Genomic DNA, 24,363 nt, shown 5'->3' on the forward strand with positions numbered 1-24,363 from the left:
TGGTGACACAGGAGTCTGGTTTCTTGTTCCAGGACCCACTGCTGTTCTCCTGGTCCTCAGTTGTGCCTTCCTTTCTGTGGAAGGAGGAAAACCGTCAGGCGTTTCTGAATACTCACTTGGCTTTAATGTCTCTCCTTCACAGATGGCTCCCCCGATGCCCTTCAGAATCCTTGCTACATCGGCACTCACGGATGCGACACCAACGCGGCCTGTCGCCCCGGCCCCGGGGTTCAGTTTGCCTGCGAGTGTTCCATCGGCTTCCGAGGGGACGGGAGGACCTGCTCCGGTACAGCCGTCCATTCTGACTTGTGGGGGAGTGGGAAGCGAGCTGGGAGGGGGTATCCAGATCCTGCAAACTGGAGGGCTGGGTGTGGCGAGGGAGCGTGGGTGAGCGAGATGCCGGTGGGCCTGCCGAGCCTGATTAAGCCCCACACCCTGGGTTTCCCGTGGTCACATTACGGGGACCGCCCCTTTCTTCCATCTGGTCCAGTGCACAGACTCCGAGCAGCAGAGTAGAATTTAGAAAGCCTCACCGCACACAGGTTTAAAGGGAAGCTGAAGTCAGCGCTGTTTCTAACATTAATAATGTAACGGTCCCTGTAAGGAACCCAGGCACTGCTGGTGTCCAGTGTCCCGCAAACCCCATCTCATTTCTTCCAGCAGCTCTAGAGATCCATTCTTTCGCTTCTGCCTTTTAAATTTTAAAAAATATTTATTTATTTCTGAGAGAGAGAGAGAGAGCATGAGCGGGGAGGGGCAGAGAAAGAGGGAGACACAGAATCTGAAACAGGCTCCAGGCTCTGAGCTGTCAGCACAGAGCCCGACGCGGGGCTTGAACTCATGGACCGCGAGATCATGACCTGAGCTGAAGTTGGCCGCTTAACCGACTGAGCCACCCAGGCGCCCCTATAATTTAATTTTTAATACATGCATGTAGACAGCTGGATCCTGATACGTTCGTGACTAAATCGCGGTCCAGTAGCAAGGGCCAGTTGGTGGATTCCTGACTCAGTGAAGAGTCCATACAGCAGAGGCAGCTAGTGCCAGGAAGTTAGGTGCTTCAACCAGAGCTCCCGACATCTGTGACACAGGGCTCACGGATGACCCTAAGGAATGCTAGAAGTAGATCCCCTAGTGCAGGAGCAGCATACACAAGTGTGTTTGGCCAGAAAGATGAGCAGCCCCCTTGAATGACTCGGGCGTAAGCATCTGGTGAGCCCAGAAGCCCTGAACTTTGGGAACGATGCCTTAGGTCTGGAATCCAACCCTCTGATGAATGGCACGCTTCATGTGCTGATTTAACAGAAAGGGTGGCAGAGTGAACTCTATGTGAGGTCCTCGTGGGGGCATCTGAAATCATGGAGAGCAGGACCTGTGCTTAAAAGAACAGACTGTATAGTCGTTTAGCCAGCCTGCTGATAGCTTTGTACATGGGATAGAATTCAATCGGAGGCTCACCTTCCTTGGAACATACCACTGGGAAGGGATCTGATCGCCTCAGATCATCAGTTTTCCAATATGTCCCCAGATAGCCCAACAGTTTTGAATGGCTGAATTGGCTCAGGCGAATTTGAAAAAGCATGGTCCTGTGTGTGTGTGTGTGTGTGTGTGTGTGTGTGTGCGTGTGTGTGTGTAAGAGAGAGAGGGTGAGAGAGAGCACGAGTGAGCAGAGACCTCTCAGGGCTGTGAAGATGGTGATGGACACCATGCAGGGGGTCCCTCATTTCTTTGGGGGAAGCATATACCTCCTTAGTCTCTACATGGCCCTGTGTCTACTTCATATGCCAACAGAATGTTAATAAAACGTGGAGATGCCCCAACCCGCTGCTGCTGGGCCATGACATCTGGCTAATTCTTCCACTCTTGGTACCTGAGCTTATTGTAGAAGGAGGACTTAATTCAGTTCACAAGGCACAACCAGCCATACGTTGCATAATCTATTGCTATCATAGAAAACTCTCTGATGCAGTCACTCAGGAAGACAGGTGGTCATGTGGGGACTTGCTTTTGTTCTGGGGTTAGCCCTTGCTCTGGCAGATTAGCACCATGGAATGTGGGTAGATTCCCAGTCAGGCTGCTTTTTGTTCTGGGTCACTAGAACATGCCTCACAGTGTTAATGCATGGAGACATGAGGCCGTTGATAGGAAATTGCATTAGGCAAATCACTTCATGCATTATTTTGATCTGCAAAATGACTTAGAAGAGAACGATCCTTTGTAATTCAGTTTGGGTGATGTGGATATAATGATAGTTGGCATCCTGAACAAGCCCGGTGTTGGCGAGACACTGCAGAGTGACCCTCGAAGGTAGTTTGGAGAAGGTCTCCAGATGAAAACACAAGAGCTCGGGTGCCTGGCAGAATGGCTTCCGTGTGTTTCTCGATTGGGAGTCTGTAGAGATGGTTGTGGGTAACCTGTCATCTCTTGAGCACACACAAGACACTTAAATCAAAGTGAACAAGTCCCCTCCTCAAAGAGCCTGGCCTTTATAAAAGGGACACATTTAGAGTTGTTGAAAAGACATGAAAAGTAGCCATTCTGAAAAAAACTAAAAAAGGAAGCAGTGATTACAGGAATAGTCCAGCATTTTCCTTTCGGGTTAGGGAATGAGCTGTGTGCGAGGAAATGTCTTCCCAAAGAAGAGTTTGACCAGATAATACAATAAGAAAAATAAACTTTGAACAGATACTGTGAGATTTTAGGAGGGACAGTTATCACCAATGCACTGTTTCCAATAAAGTAAGAATTAAAGTCCTAGCCTCAATTTACAGAAGGCGGGGGGTATGGGTTTAAATTAGACATTAGGAAGAGTTTCCACACTCTAAGGACTGTGCACTTCTAGCGGGGAAACTGCTAGAGTCTTGCTCTAAAGAAAAAGTGTTACCCTGCTTGGATTGTATGTGCAGACTTTTATGGAGGTGTGGATTGTGCCAGGGGACTGTCCCCTCCATCATCCCGTGAGCCCCGCCCCCATCCTGTTGGCCAGTAGCACCTAGGACATGAGGGATTGAGCTCCCTCCTAATCACTTACGTAGCTTTTTTGAAACTCACAGCTGCCCTGCCATAAACCTTCCGGGGGCGAATGGAACTTGGAAAACTTCCCCCAGCGATTTTGTTCTGTCCCTTTGATTGAAAAGCTTTGCTTCTGTGCCGTTGTGCTTTGGCAATCGCGTTGAAGCCGTGGAGTCCTGCAGTCTGTACAGGGTGTCCAGACATCTGTGCTGGGAGTGTCCTCTGAGGGTTACGCACGGAGACCGTGGAAGCCGGAATGGTTTTTTTTTTTTTTCTCCTGTGTTGTTGGAGCAGCAGCTGGTGGATAGAGCTGTGGAGGCCACGCTTGCTCAATATCCCCGCGCCCGCACCCCAGTCTCATGGAAGAGGCTGCTGGGGGAGGGGGCTTTGTTCCGTGACCTTCCAGCTGTGCCTGGAGCCGTCCTCTTGTGTGAGACCTTGTATCTAAAACGTGTCGCAGGAATGTTCATTGCAGTATATTTTCAAAAAGCTGTTACCATTTGTTTTGGGGTTTTGCGTGGGTACGGGAATGGTGTGGCAAAGATGCTTATCTTGTGCCACGTCCACTAGGCCAGCGGGGCATTTGTTTTACCAGTGAAGAGACTGACTAGGTGGTGGATGCATGAGGCTTTGTCTCCCAAGTGTGAAAGATTCACCTTAAGGCATTGGGGGGGGGGGGGGGGAGGAGACTTGTCTGTTCTCAGCCATCATGAAATCTGTCTATGTGTCTGAGTTCTACAAATGCCGGAAGTAACTGTGTACCCTCTGAGAATGAGGTTGGCATGGGAAAGACCTTGTGTGATTGTGTTTATTTCAACCCATCAGTGGACAGGTAACCAGGGTCATGACAGGTTAGCTCGGTTTCTTGTCCGGGCCAACCAGGCTTCCTGTGGGATTAGCTCTAGATTGGACCCCGATGCCTAGAGGTCATGCGAAGGCCATGTTCCTAGAATTGGCCAAATCCATCCCCATGGCTGGTTGTATAGGTTGAATCCTTAAGAATTAGAATAATAGCTACATTTCTTGAGAATCCTAGGTGCTGCTCTGCCTTACATCCATTTTGTGTCATCCTCAGAAGGACCCCTCAAGGTCAATAGCACTTTGCTTATTTACTAATGGGGAAGCTAAGGCTGACTAGTCAGCCACTTGCCCAAGAGCACACAAGCTGGTAACTGAAGGAGGCAGGATTTGAACCCCAGTACGTCCAGCTCCAAAGCATATGCTTTTTTTGGTTCTACTTTACCCCATGTGATGGCTTTGGTATCATCATGCAAGAGGACATCACCCGGCTAGTTCATTTACAACCTTGTGAGTTAACGGCTTTTCTTTTAGAGCATTAAGCTCTAGGTAACATTCAAAAATTGACAGTCAGGCTTTACATTGTTCGACTTTGCTTTGTAACCGTAACTGGAGAAAGGTAATATTTTTGAGGAGCATATATTTACATATGTTCAGTAACTTAGGAGGCTTACTCACGGTCTGGACACTTGTCCGCACATCTTTCTGACATGTGTGTACCATTCTGGTGTTGGTGAACTCCAGGCTCAGCAGCTAATCCCAGGACAGGCACGGGAAGCCCACGTTTACAGCAGGAGGACCTTGAGATCTCTCTCGAAAGTTATGCCCAGGAAAAAAACCACTATTTACTAACGCTACTTTTGGAATATAGAACAGTTTGTTTCAAAATTGATCCCTTCACGGGCCAAAATGCTTTCTATTTTATTATACCTGGTGATATTTGAAGAAGTGGTTTTTAAAAGTCTGCCTGTTGAAAAAATTTGTTGTAGATATCGATGAATGTTCAGAACAGCCCTCGGTGTGTGGGAACCACGCGATCTGCAATAACCACCCTGGAACCTTCCGCTGCGAGTGTGTGGAAGGCTATCAGTTTTCAGAGGAGGGGACGTGTGTGGGTAAGTTCTGTAGGTAACTTTCCAAAACGTTTGTTCATACGGCGAAGGTGTTGCCCCAGGTAATTGTCCTGGCTGGGTTGGCGAGTGCTGGCTTCTGTTGTTGAGGGAAGCAGTTTTCAAAGATGAATCAGACTTCATTCCCTACCCCCAACTACCCAGGGGGTCATACGTATAACAAATAAGCAGTGTTATTGTGTACACTATAGTAATAGTGTCCCCTCACCTTTGATAAGCTTTTTTGCACTACGTTCCTTCTTATAAATTTCCTTTTACTTCTTTTCATTGTTTTAATACCTGTTAAAACAATTACACTTGTTTCTTCATTTGTTTGTTTATTAAGTTTAGTTATTTTTGAGAGAGAGAGAGAGACAGAGAGGCAGAGAGAGAATCCCAAGCAGGCTCCATACTGACAAGTGCCCAGTGCAGGGCTTGAACTCACGAACTGTGAGATAATGATCTGAGCTGCAACCAAGAGTCGGACGCTGAACCAGCTGAGCCACCCAGGCATCCCATAATCAGTGGTCTTGAAATTCATATGGAGGGAGTACCTGACAGATGCTTTAGATGGAATTTTTCGTGATTTACCTCTAAAATTCGGGGGCACCTGGGTGGCTCAGTCGGTTCAGCCTCTGACTTCAGCTCAGGTCGTGTTCTCGCAGTTTGTGGATTCGAGCCCTGTGTCGGACTCTGTGCTGACAGCTCAGAGCCTGGAGCCTGCTTCGGATTCTGTGTCTCCCTCTCTCTCTGCCCCTCCCCCACTCATGCTGTGTCTCCCCCTCTCTCTCTCAAAATAAATAAACGTTAAAAAAAATTTAATAAAAATAAAATAAAATTCCATTTGGGACCATTCTGTGCATGGCTTTCGAATTTATAAGCCACAAGTAGTAGCCTTGTCAAAGCAAGTGACTTAAAGCTATTAATTGGGCTAATAATGCTTTAGGTTGGTAATAATTTTAGTGGTGATGGAGATAGGCCAACCACAAAGACCCAGATTGTTTAGATTTCTTCGCCTTTTTTTTCCTACTGCCGCACTTTGACCTGTTGGTTCCAAGAATTTTAAGTTCAAAGATTTGTGGCGATTTCCAGGGCTGGAGGGCAGCATGCTGAATGGACCATCTGAACTCAACATTTCTTCCCAACTTAAAACAGATTCTTCTTTTATGGCATCAGTGAACCGTCTCATCGCCCCTTCCTTGCTGTTCACTAAACCCTAGCGTGCTTTCTGTTTGCTCTGTCTTGAAGCTCAGATGAGACTCCAAGGTCCCAGGGCGAGGTGATGTCTCGAGGGCGGGAGGGAACAGGCAGTTCTCAAATTTTGAATGTGACCCAAACATCTGTGGATTTAGAAAAGCCGGTCCCCTTCGCACAGAGTGAAGATTTCAGCTCTGCTGCTAAGATTACTTCTTTTTCTTGTTCGATAGAGAACAACCATTTCTGTGTATTTGGCTTGACTTCCATGCTTTTTGAGATGAAGGCGATTCAAAGGTTTATTTTCTTTTTTAAAAAAATGTTTGTTTATGAGAGAGAGAGAGAGAGAGAGAGAGAGAGAGAGAGAGAATCCAAACCAGGCTTCACACTGTCCATGCAGACAATGCAGGGCTCAAACCCATGAACTGTGAGATCGTGACCTGAGCTGAAATCCAGTCGGACAGTTAACCGACTGAGCCACCCAGGCGCCCCTCCAAGGTTTACTTCTCACGACAGCACCGTTTACATTACATTTGGGCTCAGACTTGGGTGGTGGAGTGTGCAGTCGTGGGACCAATGGCTGTGAGGTGTGATGTCGTGGGTTTCTGTGCCGGACCATTCCTGCCCTGCACACTCACTGGAGGATAGGGCAGGGTGCAAGGCAGGTGGGGTGCAAATGTCTACTCCTAAGGCATCGGATTTTGAGGAAGACACTTAATGTCTCTGGGCGTCCACTCCTCAGACTGGATCCTGGGTTCACTGTGTCCCCTGGAGCCCTTGAAGAAGCCTCAGGAGCTGCCAGTGAGGACACAGGGAAGCCTGGGCAGATTTGGCCTCCATCCCGAACTCGAGCCTTTGATTTCTCTACATATCAGATTCTGGGCGAGATTTTGTTTGAATGGTGGATCCCATTGCTTGGAAACAAATGTGAAAACCACCTGAAGATCACTGTGCTCCACAGGTCCCAGCATTGTGAGGTTTCCTGACTCTCCCACTGCCTGGAGGCCCCACACGATTCCATCCCACTTGGCTCTTAACCCCTCTTACTCAGCTCCTTTGAGACTCACTGCATGGAGGGATGGCTCAGGGGGTAAAACCAGGTCTGCCTAAACGCATTCAAACAAATCACTCCGGCTCATCACTGCATAATTTCATGGCCATTTCACCTATCCCAGAATTCCTCATGAAAACTGTGTCCTGGGTTGGAAGCCTGGGTTGGGAATAAGGAATAAGCAGTGTTTTCTCCTGGTCACAGCAAGGAAGGAAGAGAAAAGAATTTGGACAGGTGAGGAGGCTGGTCCTGTGCCCTGCCAGCTGTGAGGGGTTGGGGCCCATGCCCAGTGGATATGAGCTGGCGGGAGGAAATGAACTTTTCATGAGGACTGGCATCCATTATGGGAGGGGCAGCTTCGTGGACTTCCGTGTTTGGCATTTTCTGTAAACCTTTGACTTTCTCTTGTCCACGGCATGCAGACTTTTGCAGTGAATTAGAATACGGGACCCCTGGGTGGCTCAGTCGGTTCAGCGTCCGACTTCGGCTCAGGTCATGACGTTTCAGTGTGTGGGTTCGAGCCCCACGTCGGGCTCTGTGCTGACAGCTCAGAGCCTGGAGCCTGCTTCCGATTCTGTGTCTCCCTCTCTCTCTGCCCCTCCCCCACTCACACTCTCTCTGTCTCTCAAAAATAAACGTTTAAAAAATTAAAAAAGAGAAAAAGAATGTGCAGAGTATGTTCACACGAAGGAAACAGCCCATAAATCACCTTGACATGAAGACACAGATAGCCCCTCTGAGTGGCCACGGTTCTAGGATAGGTGGCTTTGCATGTGGAACGTGGGGAAACTTGAGGTTCTGTTGACCCCTTGCGTGGGTTTCTTTGCCCAGTGCATGGCCCCGTGCACCTGCCCCTCCTTCAGGGCAGGAAGAGGGCCAGGCTGAGGCTTAGGCTTAACCTTCCCTCACCCATCGTTCTCCCTTGCCTTTCCCCTCTTTTCCTTTGTCCATCTCCTCTCTCCTTGCCTGTCATATTGCTAGGAAAAGTTATTACAAATCCTTCATTTTTGTGACCTTATTTTCAGAACTGGAAGTAACTCGAGGCTGTGTGAGGCCACCCCACTTGGAGCTCTTTATACCCTGCCCTTTGTTCTCCTTTGAACACATGACTTCTTTCCCTTAGTTGTCCTTCCCTCCCTTACCAGCATCTTCTTCCTTCTCTCTCATTGCCTCATTTCCAGCCTGAGCCAGCCTGCAGGTGTCTCCAGGGGGGGAGCGGGAGGGGGCGGGGTTGGGTTGTGGCAGCAGCTCAGCCCCAGCCAGCCTACTCTGCTCATTCCAGGTCAGGGCCCCTTCCTTTCCCAGGGTTGTCTTCCCAAACGGAGGAGCTGGTAAAGTACAACCCCAACGTACCATCTACTTGTAGCTATAGTTCATTTTTAATTCCCATTTGGGCCCAATTTTTCTTTCCTTCCCAAACTTGCCCCACCATCCCACCCTGTAGCTGCCCATCAGTTGAATGGGCAGGATCAGAGTTCTAGAGAGGTTACCAGCTCTGCGAGGTCAAGGCCTTTGCAGAAAGCAGAGCCAGGCACCCTGGTGTCATTTTTTAAAGTGGTGTCATTATTTTAAAATGAAAAAAGTAGAATGAAACCGTTTGGAATCGTGAAAGGAGCTTTTAAAACCGCTTTAAGAAGAAAATTGCTTTGGCATGGAAACATGGTCTTCCATAAAGAAAAAAACATGACTTAAGAAATTCAATTTTCTTAAATTTCTAGATTTAAGAAATTCAATTTTCTTAAATTTCTAGATTTAAGAAATTAAGGGGCACCTGGGTGGCTCAGTCGGTTAAATGTCTGACTTTGGCTCAGGTCATGACCTCATCGTCTGTAAGTTCAAGCCCTGCGTCGGGCTCTGTGCGGACGGCTGGGAGCCTGGAGCCTGATTCGGATTCTGTCTCCCTCTCTCTCTCTCTGCCCCTCCCCCATTCACGCTCTGTCTCTGTCTCTCAAAAATAAACATTAAAAAAATTTTTTTAAAAAGGAAATTCAGTTATAAATTGCCTTTTTCTAGAAATGATTTGAAGATTATAGAAACGCATACATATGTGAAGATGATGGTTGGGAGAGAACACCGAAACCCATACGTGCTTGCACCAAGGTTCCCCTCTGTTGAGAAGGGTGCAGCAAAACGAGGCCCCGGGCAAACGTAATTTATAAAAGGATCGCTTAAAAACTATAAATGACATAAATATTTCTTGGAAGAGGGAAAGGAAAGCAGAGTGAGGCTGATTTCCTGGTTGTTCTGTCGGCCAGTATTTTCCCTACCTTTTGGGGAACCTAATTTGTTGAAAGCATCCCCTTTCACACCAGGAGCTGAAGGATTTTTTGGGGTGGGGAGGGGACCCTAGAGAAAAGAATAGAATAAAAGAATAGACAGCAGGAGGGTCCAAGGAAGCAGAACGTGTTAGGACTTGTTAGGTATCATCTAGGTCACTGTTTTCCAGACATATCTGTGGACCGCTAGCAGTAATTTAAAATCCAGCAACCCTTTGGCCCATAAGACTCAGTTTGATGGTGCCTGTCCCATGGGAGTTGATTTAGTCTTGACTTCAGGAGTCAGGCTAGACCTTCTCCATCCGCCACTACTTTGCTAACCTCTCGTTTCCCACAGACCTTTGAAGAGTATCCTCTCCTTTCTGTATCCCCTGACAGTGCTCAGAGTTCTTACTCTCAAAGCACATGAGACCAGAAAAACTGGAATCAGTCTTGGGAAGACTCAGGAGAAAGAGGAGAAGCCCTCCTGTAGGATAATCCGGACACCGAGGGCCCCCTCGAGGGAAGGAGAGGTTCTGTTCTGCCATTTCGAGGGATAGGATTCTGTCCTGGGTCTTAGAGCTTTAAAACCAGAAGTTAACTGGTACCTTGGGAACCCCCAGAGAACCTGAACCAGCCACTGAAAATATGCCCTAGACCTCAGCCCTTGACTTCCAACTTGAGGGAAGAGAACAAGGTGGGGTGTTATTGGCTAGCCTCTGTGTCACTCACCTACTTCCTGAGCCCTCGTTCTATGAGTTCTGTCATCAGGACCCTTTAGAAAACAGGAGTTCCATCTACTGGGCCTCCTTGTGCTTGGCATGCGGGAAGTAATTCCTACAGAGGAAGAACTTGAGGCTCTGAAAAAATTATGTGATCTCCCCAAAGCCATGTGGCGGACACACATGCACCTGGTAGAAACCCAGGGACGCCTACCCTCCCCCCGCAAAGCCCACCGTCTTTCTATAACACCTGTCTCACGGCTCGGGGAAAATTGATTTCTCCTTCCTTCGTGGGAAATGGGTGACTTTGACTTCAGCCACGTTCAACCGCGTTCTTCCTGCCCAGTGGGCCAAGGGGAAAGACGCCGTGGGGAAGTCTCAGATCCTTCTCCTCACATGCTCTGACAGAGCTGCCACGGGAGATGTGTACATACACCTGCAGGTGTTCCAACTCGCTTCCAGGTGAAAGGGAAGTTGGGTTTGGGGGAACCTGGTATGGAGCGTGGCCTGAGACAGAGCGGGTGAGTACCAGGTTGGATGAGCAGCCATGGGGTCCGTGTGCAAAGGACCATCAGAGGCAGGATCCAGGTGGCAGACAACAGGAAGTCCATGGGTATGACCCAGTGGAGAGCGGAGGATGACGCCCGGCAAGATGCCTAGAGGTCTGGGGTTCTTGCACATTCCCCTCAGTGGACTAAACCACTGATGCAGAGGGAACTTAGAAGGTCACTGGGACCACCCAGACGCCTCGCTCCAAACACCGTGTCAACATTTTGTTTGTAGCCGTCGTGGACCAGCGCCCCATCAACTACTGCACGACGGGCCTCCATGACTGTGACATTCCACAACGGGCGCAGTGTATCTACATGGGGGGGTCCTCCTATACCTGCTCCTGTTTGCCGGGCTTCTCTGGGGACGGCCGAGCCTGCCAAGGTATGTGGTTCCTCTGATTTTTCTCCCTGTGTAACCCGAAAAGATTCCATGTGCTAATTACCAACTCATCCTGAAATTAAGAGAGCTATTCTTTTTTGTTTTAAGTTTGCTTATTTGTTTTGAGAGAGAGTGAGTGCAGGGGAGGAGCAGAGAGAGGGGGAGAGAGACAATCCCAAGCAGGTTCCGCCCTGTCAGCACGGAGCCCAGGGCATGGTTCAATCTCATGAACTGTGAGATCATGACCTGAGCCGAAATCAAGAGTTGGACGCTCAACCCACTGAGCTACCCAGGCACCCTGAGAATTACCCCTTCAACTCTGTTGGGTAAATGGGCTGCATTTTGTCTGTCTCTGGTAGTGTGAACCACGCATTTTCCTTTGGAAGCTGTTCTCACTGGAGAAGACGCTCAGCCTCCCCCTACTATTTTGTTCTGTGACTTGCTCGCTTAAGCAACAATTAGACCCCTGCTATCTGGTAGGAACTGAGGAGATTGTCTTTTCCAAAAAGGCAGATAATCCTTGTGTACATGGGGACTTGAGGTCCAGCTTTTTCTTTAGTAACATAGCTATAGCCATTCTCCTGGTCTGCTCTCACCTTCTGCTCCAGAAAAAGCCAAGTCCCCTTATTAAATAAATGACTGCAGAGTCTGGGAGAGTAAATGTCTCCACAGAATTCTTTCAGACATGAGGTGAGTCCATTGTTGGCTGCCAAGATGCTTTTTAAAGAAGATTTTAGGTAAGATAGCTGTAAAAAAAAAGTACCCCGATCCCCTGATTTGCAAAGTTACTTAATAATATACCATGTAGTATTTCTGAAAAGTCCAAGCTTTTCTAAGATTATAATTCTTGAGATACAGTACTTTCTTTTTTTTTTTTTTTAAGTTTATTTAAGAGAGAGAGAGACAGAGACAGCGACAGAGGAAGAGAGAATCCCAAGTAGGCTCCACCCTCAGCACAGAGCCCGACACAGGGCTTGAACTCAAGAATCGTGAGATCATTACCTGAGCTGAAATCAAGAGTTGGACACTTAACCGACTGAGTCACCCAGGCATACCTGGGATATTTACTTTTTGTTACTGAAAGAAAAGTAAATGTGAATTTTTTCTTGTCTCCAAGGTTTTTCTGTCAGTGGTTAATAATGTCTCCAAAGTCTCAGACATTTTTGAAGCTCTCATTTGTGGTGAGAAGGATCATTTTATATAATATGCAAAAGAGTCTTCCCTTTTTTTTTCCTTTTGCATGCTTAATTTTCCATGAAAATGTTAATCATCAAAGTGAAACACATTTTACAAATACACAAGATAGAAATTGGGGAGTTAGTGGCTTTTTAAAAAATGTTTGTTTATTTTTGAGAGAGAGAGACAGAGCATGAGCAGGGGAGGGCAGAGAGAGGGAGACACAGAATCTGAAGCAGGCTCCAGGATCCAAGCTGTCGGCACAGAGCCTGATGTGTGGCTCGAACTCACAGACCTCGAGATCATGACCTGAGCCAAAGTCAGACACTTAACAGACTGAGCCACCCAGGTGCCCCAGGGAGATTGTGTTTTGATGAGTAATGTTTAGTGAACTTTAAATCACTGTTTCCAGATCAGAAACAGAGTCCTTTAGAGCTGACGAAGTGGTTTAAATTATTGTATAAACTATGAATTCCAGAACAAGTGTCATTGTCCCTGGGCTTGGTGGCTCTTTTGCAGATGTGGATGAATGCCAGCCAAGCCAATGTCACCCCGATGCCTTCTGCTACAACACTCCCGGCTCCTTCACATGTCAGTGCAAACCCGGCTATCGTGGAGACGGCTTCCATTGTGTGCCTGGAGGTAAGGTGTCAGAGATGTTTGGAGTTGGTAAGCCATTGCCACATTCGTGAATCCTGAGTCCCTGAACCTGGGAGAGGAGGTGAAGTGGGGAAGTTGCAGTCTCTATGGAGGGTCCTAAGAGTTGTTAAGGTGGGATATCAGAGCACAGCTGTAGTGGACGGGCATGCAGATTGTGCACTGCACAACTCCAGAGGATGCCACACAGACCGTAACTGTACTGGCAACCTAAAGTGTGTCATCCTTGTAACTTGAGCAAGCAGTTCAGGTAAGAACTGCTCTAGATTAGGGTTCCCCAGAGAAACAGAACTAATAGTGTGTGTGTGTGTGTGTGTGTGTGTGTGTGTGTGTGTGTGTCTGTCTGTCTGCCTATCTGTGTTTGTTTATAAAGGAATGTATTGTAAGGGAGGTTCTTATGATTATAAAGACTTGCAAGTCCCAAGATTTACAGTTAGCAAACTGGAGACCCGGGACAGCTAATGTTTCCATTTGACACTGAAGGCAGAGAAAAAACCAGTGTCTCAGTTCATAGTCATTAGGAAGGAAGGATTCTCTCTTACTCAGGGAAGGGCCAGCCTTTTTGTTCTATCCTAGCCTTCCACTGTTTGGCTGAGGCCATCTGCTTTACTCAGTCTGTGAAGGTAAAATCTCATCCAAAACATCCTCACAGAAGCACCTAGAATGTTTGACCAAATATCTGGCACCCACGTATCTGGCATATCCCCACCCTGTGGCCCAGTCAAGTTCACACGTAAAATTGACCCATCCCAGCTTCCTAGGAGTCACGGGGAATAGAGCTAGGGTGGAGGTGGGGAGCACGTGTGAAGGGCCACCACTGGGGAAAGGTGGAGGCCACGGACTGTACAGAATTGTCCGTATTACCACATATACCTGGACTGTGCACCTGCTGAAGTTACCTGCTGACCCAAGGCTTGGGTGGCATCTCATTAGACCATAAGAATAATGATAGTCCTGGGTCCGGATCTGGACTCAATTCTGGGAACGTGGGAGGCACTCGACAGATGCTGTCGCGTGAATACGTGTAATTGGCTGCTGTTTGTTAGAACCTGCTCTGTGCTAGAAGCTTCCCCCGTACTCTTGCATGTAATGTTCACCGTTGTCCTTTTGGAGCAAACACTATTACGATCCCCATTGGCAGAGAATGCTGACGCTTACCAAGATAAAGGCGTAATCAAGGTCCCACCAGTAGTAAGTGCTAGAACTGAGACTCAAACCCAGGTCTGTCTGATGGGCTTAAGCCTGGATTCAGTCCTCTAAACCACATGGTATTCCGTCATGAGATTAAGAATGTATTTGACACAGTAGACTGGAGTCACGTAGTTACTTATTTTTAATGACTGCTACTGTTTGTAGCCAGATATAGTTATGCCACTGTCAATATGTTATATATATAAATACACAAATATATAATGTTTCAACAAAATATCCATTTCACCACCTTTAAAAATATATATATATTTTTGAGAGCGTGAGTGGGGGAGGGGCAGAGAGAGAGGGAGAGAGAGAGTCCCAATTAAGCTCTGCGCTGCTCGAACCACAAGATTACGACCTGAGCTGAAATCAAGAGCCAGAAGCTCAATCTGCTGAGCCACCCAGAGCCCCCATTTCACCACCTTTTTAAGCAATTAATAGCAATTTCGATGTCTGTCTCCTTCACTGGCCTGTGAGTGTAGGGTGCGTATGCATTTTATTTTTATGTCCGGCGGTATCCCGTGGAGCATGTGGCCCATGATGGTGCTCACAGATTTATAACTGTTGAAGAACCAAATGAATGTACCAGTTTCCACTCCTATCAGCAGTATATAAAAGTATTTATTTATCCCCACTCTCAACAGGACTAGGTGTTCCCAGTTTTTAGGATAGTTGTCCAACTATAAGGGGAAACAGTCATAGATTAAGTTAAAATTTGGGTATATAGTACATATTTCTGATCTACATTGTTCCCTTCTGATTAGAACAAGTACCGCCATACCACTACTTACACGTCAAATCTGGCCCACCTCCTGTTTTTATAAATAAAGTTTTATTGGAACACAGCCATGCTTGTTAGTTTATGTATAGTCTGTGGCTTCTTTAATCTTACAAAGGCTGAGTTCAGTAGTTGTGACAGAGATTATAAGGCACGCAAAGCCTGAAATATTTACTACCTGGCCCTTGAGAGAAATTGTTTGCCAACCCCAGCCAGAATGAACCGAGGCAGGGCCAACTTTTTGTTCCTGAAATTGTGGGTAAAAACTCTTAGTGCTGCCCATAGATTCTGACAGGCAGATTACATAGAGAAGAGTTCGTGATGATCTTAGTCAACTCTCCAGCAACTACTAAAAATCACTGACATCCCGTTATTTCCTTAAGCTTGCTTCATATCACCAGTTCAAAAAGAAGCAGATGTCTTCATCTCTTGGTTTTGTTTTTTGTTTTTAACCTCACTCCTTGCCCCCTCTTTAAGGCTCTATTAAGTAAACAGAAACGAATTCATCCCTGCAGGCTGGGATGTGAAGCTGGGACAAGGATAAAACCAATGAGCACAGTCTGCTAGGGTTGTTTATGTATTCCATCCTGTTCTCCTAAGAAATTCAACATCTAGTTAAATAGTCAAGAGAGAATGTGCACTAGAAATACATACCAATGTTCACCGAGTATTGCTTGTAACAGAAAAGAAATCTAAATGACTGTTGGTAGGAGGAATGGACCAATGGAGTTTTGGAACAATTCATACAATGAAATAATATGCAGCAATTAAAATGAGTAAAACGTTAAAAACGTAAACAATGTAAGAATGTTAAAAAGTTTGGGGCGCCTGGGTGGCTCAGTCAGTTGAGCATCCAACTCTTGGTTTTGTCTCAGGCCATGATCCCACTATTCGTGAGCTCGAGCCCCGCGTGGGGCTCTGCGCTGACAGTGCGGAGCCTGCTTCAGATTCTGTCTCTCCCTCTTTCTCTGCCCCTCCCCTGCTCACACTGTCTCTGTCTCTCTCAAAAATAAATAAATAAACTTAAAAAATATATAACGCTGTATGAAAATAGACCTATGTGTGTATACATATGTAGGAAATCTACAAAATGCATACAGAGGAATGAAAAATGAAAACTGAGAGCACGGGGTTACCTGCATGTAGGAGGGAGGCAGTTGGGATTGTGGAGATTACACAAGAGCAGACTTTGTATTTTTCAGCTGGAATATGAACACTGAGGTTTTCATCATATATTTCTAAATTATGGCTGACTAAAATCCTTTCTGAAATATTAGCAGGGAGAAAACTAATGTCATCCGGACGCCTGTTGCCAAACACAATGAAGTGCAGGGAGTCGGACAGTCTGCACTTAATTTGATACCTACTGTATACGGAAGGGACTAGCTGAAAAAATTAAACTGGCTTCGAGGGTGAGTCAGTTGAGGCAACAGCTTCTGCATTGTCAACTGGTGACAGGCAAGACCAGAAATTCTGATTTGTTTCCCCCAAGCTTCTGCACTCTTGCTCACAACCTGTGTATGTTCCATGGATCGCTAGCGCCATTTGCTTTTAAATGAAATGGAATCGAAAACAAGAATCAAGAAGATATCAGAGTATATAGAGTATATATAGTAGGAAAAAGTACTGTTTCATGAAATGATGCTTGTATCTGCACGGAGGAGTATGTGTGTGTGCGTATACATGTGTGTATTGAGTTGCTGAGTGGAATGTATTCCTGTGGGTCATGGCCAGAAAGTTTGAAAGCCACCATGGTCCCGTTGACTCTTGAACAACACGGGGGTTAGGGGCACTGACGCCCCCACACAGTTGAAAATCCACATATAACTTTTGACTGCCCAAAAACTTAACTACTAAGAGCCTACTGTTGACCGATAACATAAACAGTCAATTAACACATAGTCTGTATGTGGTATGTATTAAATACTGTATTCTAACAATGCAGTAAGAGAGAAGAAAGAAAATTTCATGAAGAAAGTCATAAGGAAGAATAAATACACTTACAGTTCTGTTCGGTAAAAAAAAATTCACAGTTCAGACCCGTATTGTTGAAGAGTCCTTTGTAGTTATCTATTGTGATGTAACAAATGATCTTCAAGGTCGACAGCTTAAAACAATACGTCTTTATTATCTCACAGTTTCTGTGGGTCAGGAATTCAGGAGCCGCTTAGCTGGGTGGTCTTGCTTCAGGGTCTCTCATGAGGTCGTTGTCTGGGGATTAGCTGGGGTTGTGGTCTTTGAGGGTCATCTGAGGCTGAAGGATCCCCGTGGTTGCTGACAGGCCTCTGTTCCTCAAGCATTGTTGTACGGAGGACTTCACATCCTCACAGCCTGGGTCTCTTCATAGGGCGCCTCAGTGACTTCAACACCTAGCAGCTGGCTCCCTCCAGACCAAGTGATGAGAGAGAGAACACCCAAGCTGGAAGCCATGGTCTTCTGTAACCTCATCTTGGAAGGGACACACTGTCCCTTCTGGTGATACTGTTAGTCACAGGTCAGCCCCCTAACAGTGTTGAAAGGGAATTGCCTAAATGTGAAACTACCAGGAGGTGGGAGATGGGGGCCATCTTGGAGGCTGGCTACCAGAGCCAATGACCTTGCCTGAGGACTGTCTGGAGGAATGTAATTGGCTAGATTTTTGGAAAGTAGGAGACCGGATTCTTAGCGGATCAAGAGATATATAATACAAAGTCCTGGGCTAGAGTTGCAAAGCTTGGTCCTTAAGGGCAAATGCCAAGCCTGTGGATGTTTGATCACATCTCTTCACGTGTGGCGCCCGTCACACCTACCAGCATCTCGCACCTAGAGACACATCACACAACTGTAGACACAAAGGCAATTCAGGAGTTCAGAAAGCAGGGCTGCAAGAGAAGATGAAAACATCGAGGAGATAATACAGTTTAAGAGAAAGAAAGCTGACGAACAACTTAATGTACACGTTTTATTTTTTATATGTCTTGTTGTTTGTGTTTCAGTGTGCACTTTACTTCAATCAAACCCTATGATAGAAAACTTGCATTTCCCAGTCAGAGCTAGAAGCAGCTCTAGAATTCTATAATTCATCTCCTTTGTTTTATGAACAAAGAACATGAGGACTGAGTAATTTCTTGGTTTACAAAAAAGTTCCTTGAACTTTTTATATAAAAGAATTTTCTATAGCAATTTTTCTCAAAATTGAGTAAAACCCTTTTTATTGATTTATTTTTAACGTTTATTTATTTTTGAGACAGAGAGAGGCAGAGCATGAATGGGGGAGGGGCAGAGAGAGAGGGAGACAGAATCTGAAACAGGCTGCAGGCTCTGAGCTGTCAGCACAGAGCCCAACGCGGGGCTCGAACTCACGGACCGCGAGATCGCGACCTGAGCCGAAGTCGGACGCTTAACCGACCGAGCCACCCAGGCGCCCCGAATAAAACCCTTTTTAAAAGAAATTCTTTTTTTTAGGTTTATTTATTTAGTTAGAGAGAGAGAGAGAGAGAGCGAGCATGCAAGTGGGGGAGGGGCAGAGAGAGAGGGAGAGAGAATCCCAAGCAGGATCTGCACCATCCGCACAGAGTTCAATGCGGGGCTTGAACGTACAAACCGTGAGATCATGACCTGAGCCGAAATCAAGAGTCAGATGCTCAACCAACTGAGCTACCCAGGCGCCCCAAAAGAAAGACGTTCTTAAAGTCTCTGGTGTTGGGTTAGATTATTTTTATTATAAATAAGTCTCCGTGTGTGGAAGAGCCCCCAGGAGCAGCCAGCCCCTCTTGGGGGCAGACGGGGCAGGAAGAGGCTAAAAAAATGGCGCCTCCCCAAATGAGTTCCTCAGCCCCATGGAGTATATCAGAGGCTGCAATAGTTATCTATGTGAATTAGCACAGAGAAAGAAATGTAATCAGGCGAGAGAATGAAATGTAAGTCAAGAAAGTTAAAAAGGTACTTTTTTTCTTATTTCTCCTTCTCTTTCATTTTTCTCTCATTTTCTTTGTCCCCAACCTTGAGAAAGTCACCCCAGACTTCCTGCTTTTCCCTGGATAAATAGCAGGTCTTGACTGCTTCCTCCCCCGCGCAGATCAGACTAGATGAGTGAAAGGAATCTTGCCTGAGTGGTCATTTTATCAGCCAGAAACAGGGCCAGGAAATGTATCGTTATTACCCCGTCCTCACCCTGCCCACAGTGGAAAATTCTCCATGGGGGGCTGGGGTCCCTGGAGCAGCTCCCACTGCCTGGTGGCCAGGCTGAGAAGCCATCCCAAGAAACCCAGCGACATCACAGCTTTCCATAAACATACTTGAAATTCCATCTCCTGAGTCACAACTGGGGCTTTCCCCTCCTTTGTATGAGTTCAGGATACAGCACTTAAAAGTTCCACTGTAAGTTGCCGATCGCTTGAGATGTTGTACGTTGGTCAAACACCACGTCCGTGCAGAACCGTCAGCCTCGTAGAATGGAGCTGCCTCTGCTTCCTCAGATGTTTGCTTTGGTTGATTGCACGCAGAGCACCAGTGTGGTTTCAAGTTGGAAGGGCAACATCAAACACAGATGGTGATGGAAGGAAGAGGAGTCTGTGGGCCACAGATGATTTCATGAGCGTATTAAGCTCACTTGTGTATGTGACTGTTGACGCAACCCACCCATTGTGTATGTGCACTGGGCTTGTGGGTACAGAGGGGCAGGGGGCTAGGCTAGGAATCCAAAGACCCACGTTGTAGCTTGAGCTGAGCCGCTTACTCGTGCTGTGATCGGGGAGCCCTTCACCAGTCTGAGCCTTGGGTCTCATTTGGTGGAAAAAAATACAGTTAGTTGCGTGTTGCATAGGATCCTAGTAGAGAGTTAAATGAAACACGTGTAAATGGAGACCCCTTGTACGGGAATTCTAAAAACCCTGTGCGCACGGGAGGTATTGAGGAAGTGAGTAAGTTCTATGTCCAAGAGTGAACAGGACCCAACATTTTATTCCCAACCGCATGGCTTAGTTGCATCTGTGTTTGGCTCTTCCTACATCATTTTTTTTTTTTTTTAATATTAGTCCCTAGGGCTAAAAGGGAAAGCAATACCCACTTTTCCCTTGCCAGGTTTAACACACACTTTCCAGGCACCTTCACTCTTCCGATCAAGGGAACAACCACATGAGGCAGGCTAACATGAGACCTGGCAACATAGACAAAGGTACTTTAAACATTTATTGGCAGGATGCGTGCTGAATGTCACCGCGAAGGCCACGTATAGACACGGTCACAAATGAACATTTGAGGGGCACCTGGGTGGCTCAGTCAGTTAAGCTTCTGACTCTTGATTTTGGCCCAGGTCACGAGCTCTCGGTTCCTGAGATTGAGCCCCAGTGCAGAGCCTGCTTGGGATTCTCTCTTCCTCTCTCTCTCTGACCCTCCTCGCTCATGCTCTCGCTCTCTCTCAAAAATAAATAAACATTAAAAAAAAAAAAAAAACAGCACTTTGGAGGCACCCGGGTGGCTCAGTCAGTTGAGTGTTTGACTTCGGCTCAAGTCATGATCTCACGGTTTGTGGGTTCGAGCCCTGCGTCAGGCTCTGTGCGGACAGCTTGCTCAGAGCCTGGAGCCTGCTTCGGATTCTGTGTCTTCCTCTCTGTCTGCCCCTCACCCGCTCATGCTCTGTCTCTGTCTCTCAAAAATAAATAAATGTAAAAAAATTAAAAATAAATAAATATACATTTAAAAAAAACAGCACTTTGGGGGCGCCTGGACTCTTGATTTCAGCTCAGGTCATGATCCCAGGGCTGTGGGATTGAGCCCCGCATCCAGCTCTGTGCTGAGTGTGGAGCCTGCTTAAGATTCTTTCTCTCTCTCGCTCTGCCTTTTGCTCTCATTCTCTCTCTCTCTCTTTAAAAACAAAAACAAACCAAAACAGCACCTTGGTACCCCTTTGCCCTTGAGACCCATGGAGGAGATGTCTTCTGTGGATCTGGCCTGTCCTGGGCTCTTCTGTCAGGACAGAGTGTAACAGTGTGTTTTCTTGTCCCCTCACCTCTGGACCGTGAGCCCCTTGAGCTCTTCCCTTGTCAGGTGCTTCCTGAGTGGAGGTGAGGGATGATGCAGTAGAATCCGCTTGGGGAGACAAACGAGGAACAGAGTCAGTGTCATTGTCAGTGTGACGCAGCTCCAGGGCAGGTGAGCCCAGGCCCCCCGGGAGCTATGGAGGCACACAGGACCCAGCCCTGGAGGGCCTGGCAAGGCTTCCTGGGAGAAGTAACTGGGAGGAACTGGGAGGAAGGGAAAGCAGGGTCAGGGAGGAAGTGTCCCACCACGCACAGCACATGGAAAGGCCTGGAAAACAGAGGCAGCCGACATAGTTGGGTTTGGCCGGAGGGTGGCTGTCAGCAGTCAGCGTTGCTGGTGGCTGGGCATCGCTCGTGTGGTGGAGACTGTAGGGCTGAGGGCGGTGCTGGCCTGGCCCTTGTGGTGGCCGGACTCCAGCTGCTTCGGAATGAGCTAGAACTCTGTGTATTGGGAAGTTGTTGGTTCCAGGCCATAGCTTCTTATCGGCGATTCCCAAAGATCTAGAAGTATTTCCCTACGTGGGGATCTGAGTTGCAAGGCTAAGAGGCCATGTTTCATGCCAAACATGAGCTCATCGTTAAAATGAAACACAGTTGTTGGAAAATGTGCCCTGTGGTGTTTGGTCTCCCCAAATCTTTGACCTCGACTCAACGTGGATAATCAAGAAGCTTGACATGATAAAAAGGACAAATTTCAGAGAAGCAACGTTTCCCAAAGCAAATTTCAGCGATGTCCATCCGGTGATGAATGGACAAGCCAATGTGGCGTAACCACCCTGTGGAATAGTATTCAGCCATCAAAAAGGATGGCATACTGACGGATGCTACAGGGTGAATGAGCCCCGAAGACATTGTGCCGAGGGAGAGCAGCCAGGCACAACAGGCCACGTGTGATATGATCCCAGTTATAGGACGTGTCCAGGAGAGGCCATCCATGGAGACAGAAGGAGGTTGCTGGCTGCCGGGGGCTGGGAGGAGGGGGAAACAGAGAGCAGTGCTCTGCTTCTAGGTATACGGTTTCCTATGGAGCTGAGGACAGTGGATCAGAATTCGGTAGAGGTGGCGGTTGCCTCTCACCGTGACTACACGAAATGCCATGGAATCGCTCACTTTGAAATAATTTTATGGCGTGTTCGTTCTGCCTCGGTTGTTACAAACTGAAACCAAAAAGTGCTTAGCAGACAAAAGAATACGCAAACGTAATCTTGACTGTCAAATCCCTCAACCAGGATGATAGTTTACGTTTTAGAAAATGAACAAAACAAAACCCAGTGATGAGCGGGCAGCCTCCGGGGGCCCGAGTCCAGCGTGGGTGTCCCGCAGCCATGGCTGGTGAGCACCGACCGATGACACAGCTGACCGTCTCCCTCCGTTTGTCTCTGTCGTAGAAATGGAGAAAACGCGGTGCCAGCTGGAGCGAGAACACATCCTCGGGGCGGCGGGGGCAGCGGACCCACCACGGCCAGGTCTGTTCGTCCCCGAGTGTGACGAGCACGGACACTACGTGCCCACCCAGTGCCACGGCAGCACCGGCTACTGCTGGTGCGTGGATCGCGACGGCCGTGAGCTGGAGGGCACCAGGACCAGGCCCGGGATGAGGCCCCCCTGTAAGTCCGAGGGCAGCGCCGTGCTGGGCTTGTGTCTGAGAAGGGCCTGGGGGACCGTGAGCGTCACCGGGGGTCCAGTGCCCGTGAGCGTCACCGGGGGCCTTGCCCAGGACGCAGGTGGCACTTTGTGTGTGCCCTCTGCACCCCTCTTCTCCGTCTCCCTCGCATGAACCCTACTCTCCATCTCTCCGTCCTTCCTCCCTCCCTCCTCATATCCGTTCTCCTTTCCTGTGCAGACCTGTTCTGTACAGATGCCAGCGGGACTGGCCGCAGTGATTCTCGGTTGGTAGCAGAGGGTGCGTGGGCTGTGGGTCCCCTGGGGCACAGTCCCTGCAGTGGTGGCCTGGCTTTCCAGTGTTTGTGGTGTTGGGACATTGAAGGCCTGGGAGAGGCCGACCGAAGCCCTTCCCTGGGAGGCGCTGGGCAGGGGGTAGGGGCCTGTGTGCAGCCCAGCGGGGCTGTGCGGCTCGGGACCCGAATGGCCTCAGTCTCGGCTTCCTCAGCCTCCACCCAGCAGAGGAGCAGAACAGTCTCTTGGATGGATCCCGGCTCTAAAATCCTGCCTCTGTCTCAAACGTAGGAAATGGTAGCTGTCACAAGTTACCAAAATCAGATGCAGTCAGTCCTTGAATCTCCATTCTCCATACAGCTATTAATCAGGGATTGACTCCCTACCAGATATTTTCCGGAAGCTGCTAAGAGGCTGCTAAGTGAGCAGGAAGTGGTCATTAATCCATCCGACCAACATTCACTGAGCTTCAGATGCTGGGGTCAGTGCTGGGGGTCCAGAAGGGGGAGTCACAGTGTGGCACCCAGAAGGTCAGAGGACAGGTGAACAGGTGCAGGGCAGGGAGAGGAGCTCTGTGAGGGGGGGGGGGGCGGGAGACCCAGAGGAGGGTGTCCCTGGCTTCTGTGGGCATGGGGGGCTAGTTGGGGAAGGCTTTCCAGAGCAGATGGTGTGAACCAAGTTATTGGGGGGGAGGGGCTGGGGTTGAGAGGCCGATTCCAGGCAGCAGGAGCAGGCTGAGAGCTCACAGACATTGCAGGGGTGTCTGTCCTGTGGGAGGGGAGTCGAGGTGAGGATCTGAGATGCCCAGCAGAGGGGCCTGGGGTTGATCACGAGGGCAGCTGGGAGCTGGGGAAGGTCTTGAGCAGGCATTGATGCCACCAGATGTAGGTTTTAGATGGATTGCTGGTTGGACCGTGGAAGCCGAGAGAAGAGTAAGAGGCCCCTGGGGGAGGGGAGGGGCCGTCCAGGTGCTGAAAACTAATCCAGGTGAGAAGCTTCGAGGGAACGGACCTCAGGGGCTGGCAGTGAGTTTGGAGACGAGGGATGAACTCCAGAGAGAGTAAAGACGTCAGCCAGATGGGTTTATGTCACTGACTGGGCACAAGGAGTAAGACGTGGAAATGGCCCCAGTGACGACCGGGTCCAGCCCTCGCTCTTCAGAGAGCAGGAGACAAAGCCCAGGAAGAGCCATGACTCATCCACACAGCAAGGGAATGGAGGGCTGGGTCTGGGACCCAGGCTTCCTGACCCCCACTCTGTGCCCCTCACCCTTCTTGGGACACTCTGTCGTCAGGGGAGCCGGGGCGTCGTGCTGGGCATCGGGGTCAGCATTTAGGAGGCGAGGCGGAACCTGGGGGTGAATTAGTCTCTGATCCTCGTTCTGTCCCTGAAAGCCCAGAAGGGGCGTGTTCCCGCACGGCAGTGGGTGTGACCCTCGCCCATCACGGGGACAGGATGCGTAGGGCTGCTTTCCTGCTAGTCCCCCCAGCATTGGGAAACTTAGTGCCTGCCACTGGGAAGTGAGCTCCCTGCGGGCAGGGCTTTCCAGGGGCTGTTTTGGTTCACTGCCG

The 24,363-nt window shown here is 48.3% G+C and overlaps 1 protein-coding gene across 1 annotated transcript in view; it reads left to right on the forward strand.

The window, feature by feature from the left end:
• Positions 1 to 24,363, forward strand: part of NID1 (nidogen 1) — an 83,818-nt gene that overhangs the window by 45,008 nt on the left and 14,447 nt on the right. The window contains exons 9-13 of the mRNA XM_045437276.1: positions 143 to 286; positions 4,800 to 4,925; positions 10,925 to 11,074; positions 12,767 to 12,889; positions 22,285 to 22,503. Of these exons, the coding sequence (XP_045293232.1) occupies positions 143 to 286; positions 4,800 to 4,925; positions 10,925 to 11,074; positions 12,767 to 12,889; positions 22,285 to 22,503 (762 nt within the window). The remainder of the gene's footprint in view (positions 1 to 142; positions 287 to 4,799; positions 4,926 to 10,924; positions 11,075 to 12,766; positions 12,890 to 22,284; positions 22,504 to 24,363) is intronic.

This window comes from Leopardus geoffroyi, chromosome D2, assembly GCF_018350155.1.
Source record: "Leopardus geoffroyi isolate Oge1 chromosome D2, O.geoffroyi_Oge1_pat1.0, whole genome shotgun sequence".
In the NCBI taxonomy this organism is placed as follows: domain Eukaryota; kingdom Metazoa; phylum Chordata; class Mammalia; order Carnivora; family Felidae; genus Leopardus; species Leopardus geoffroyi.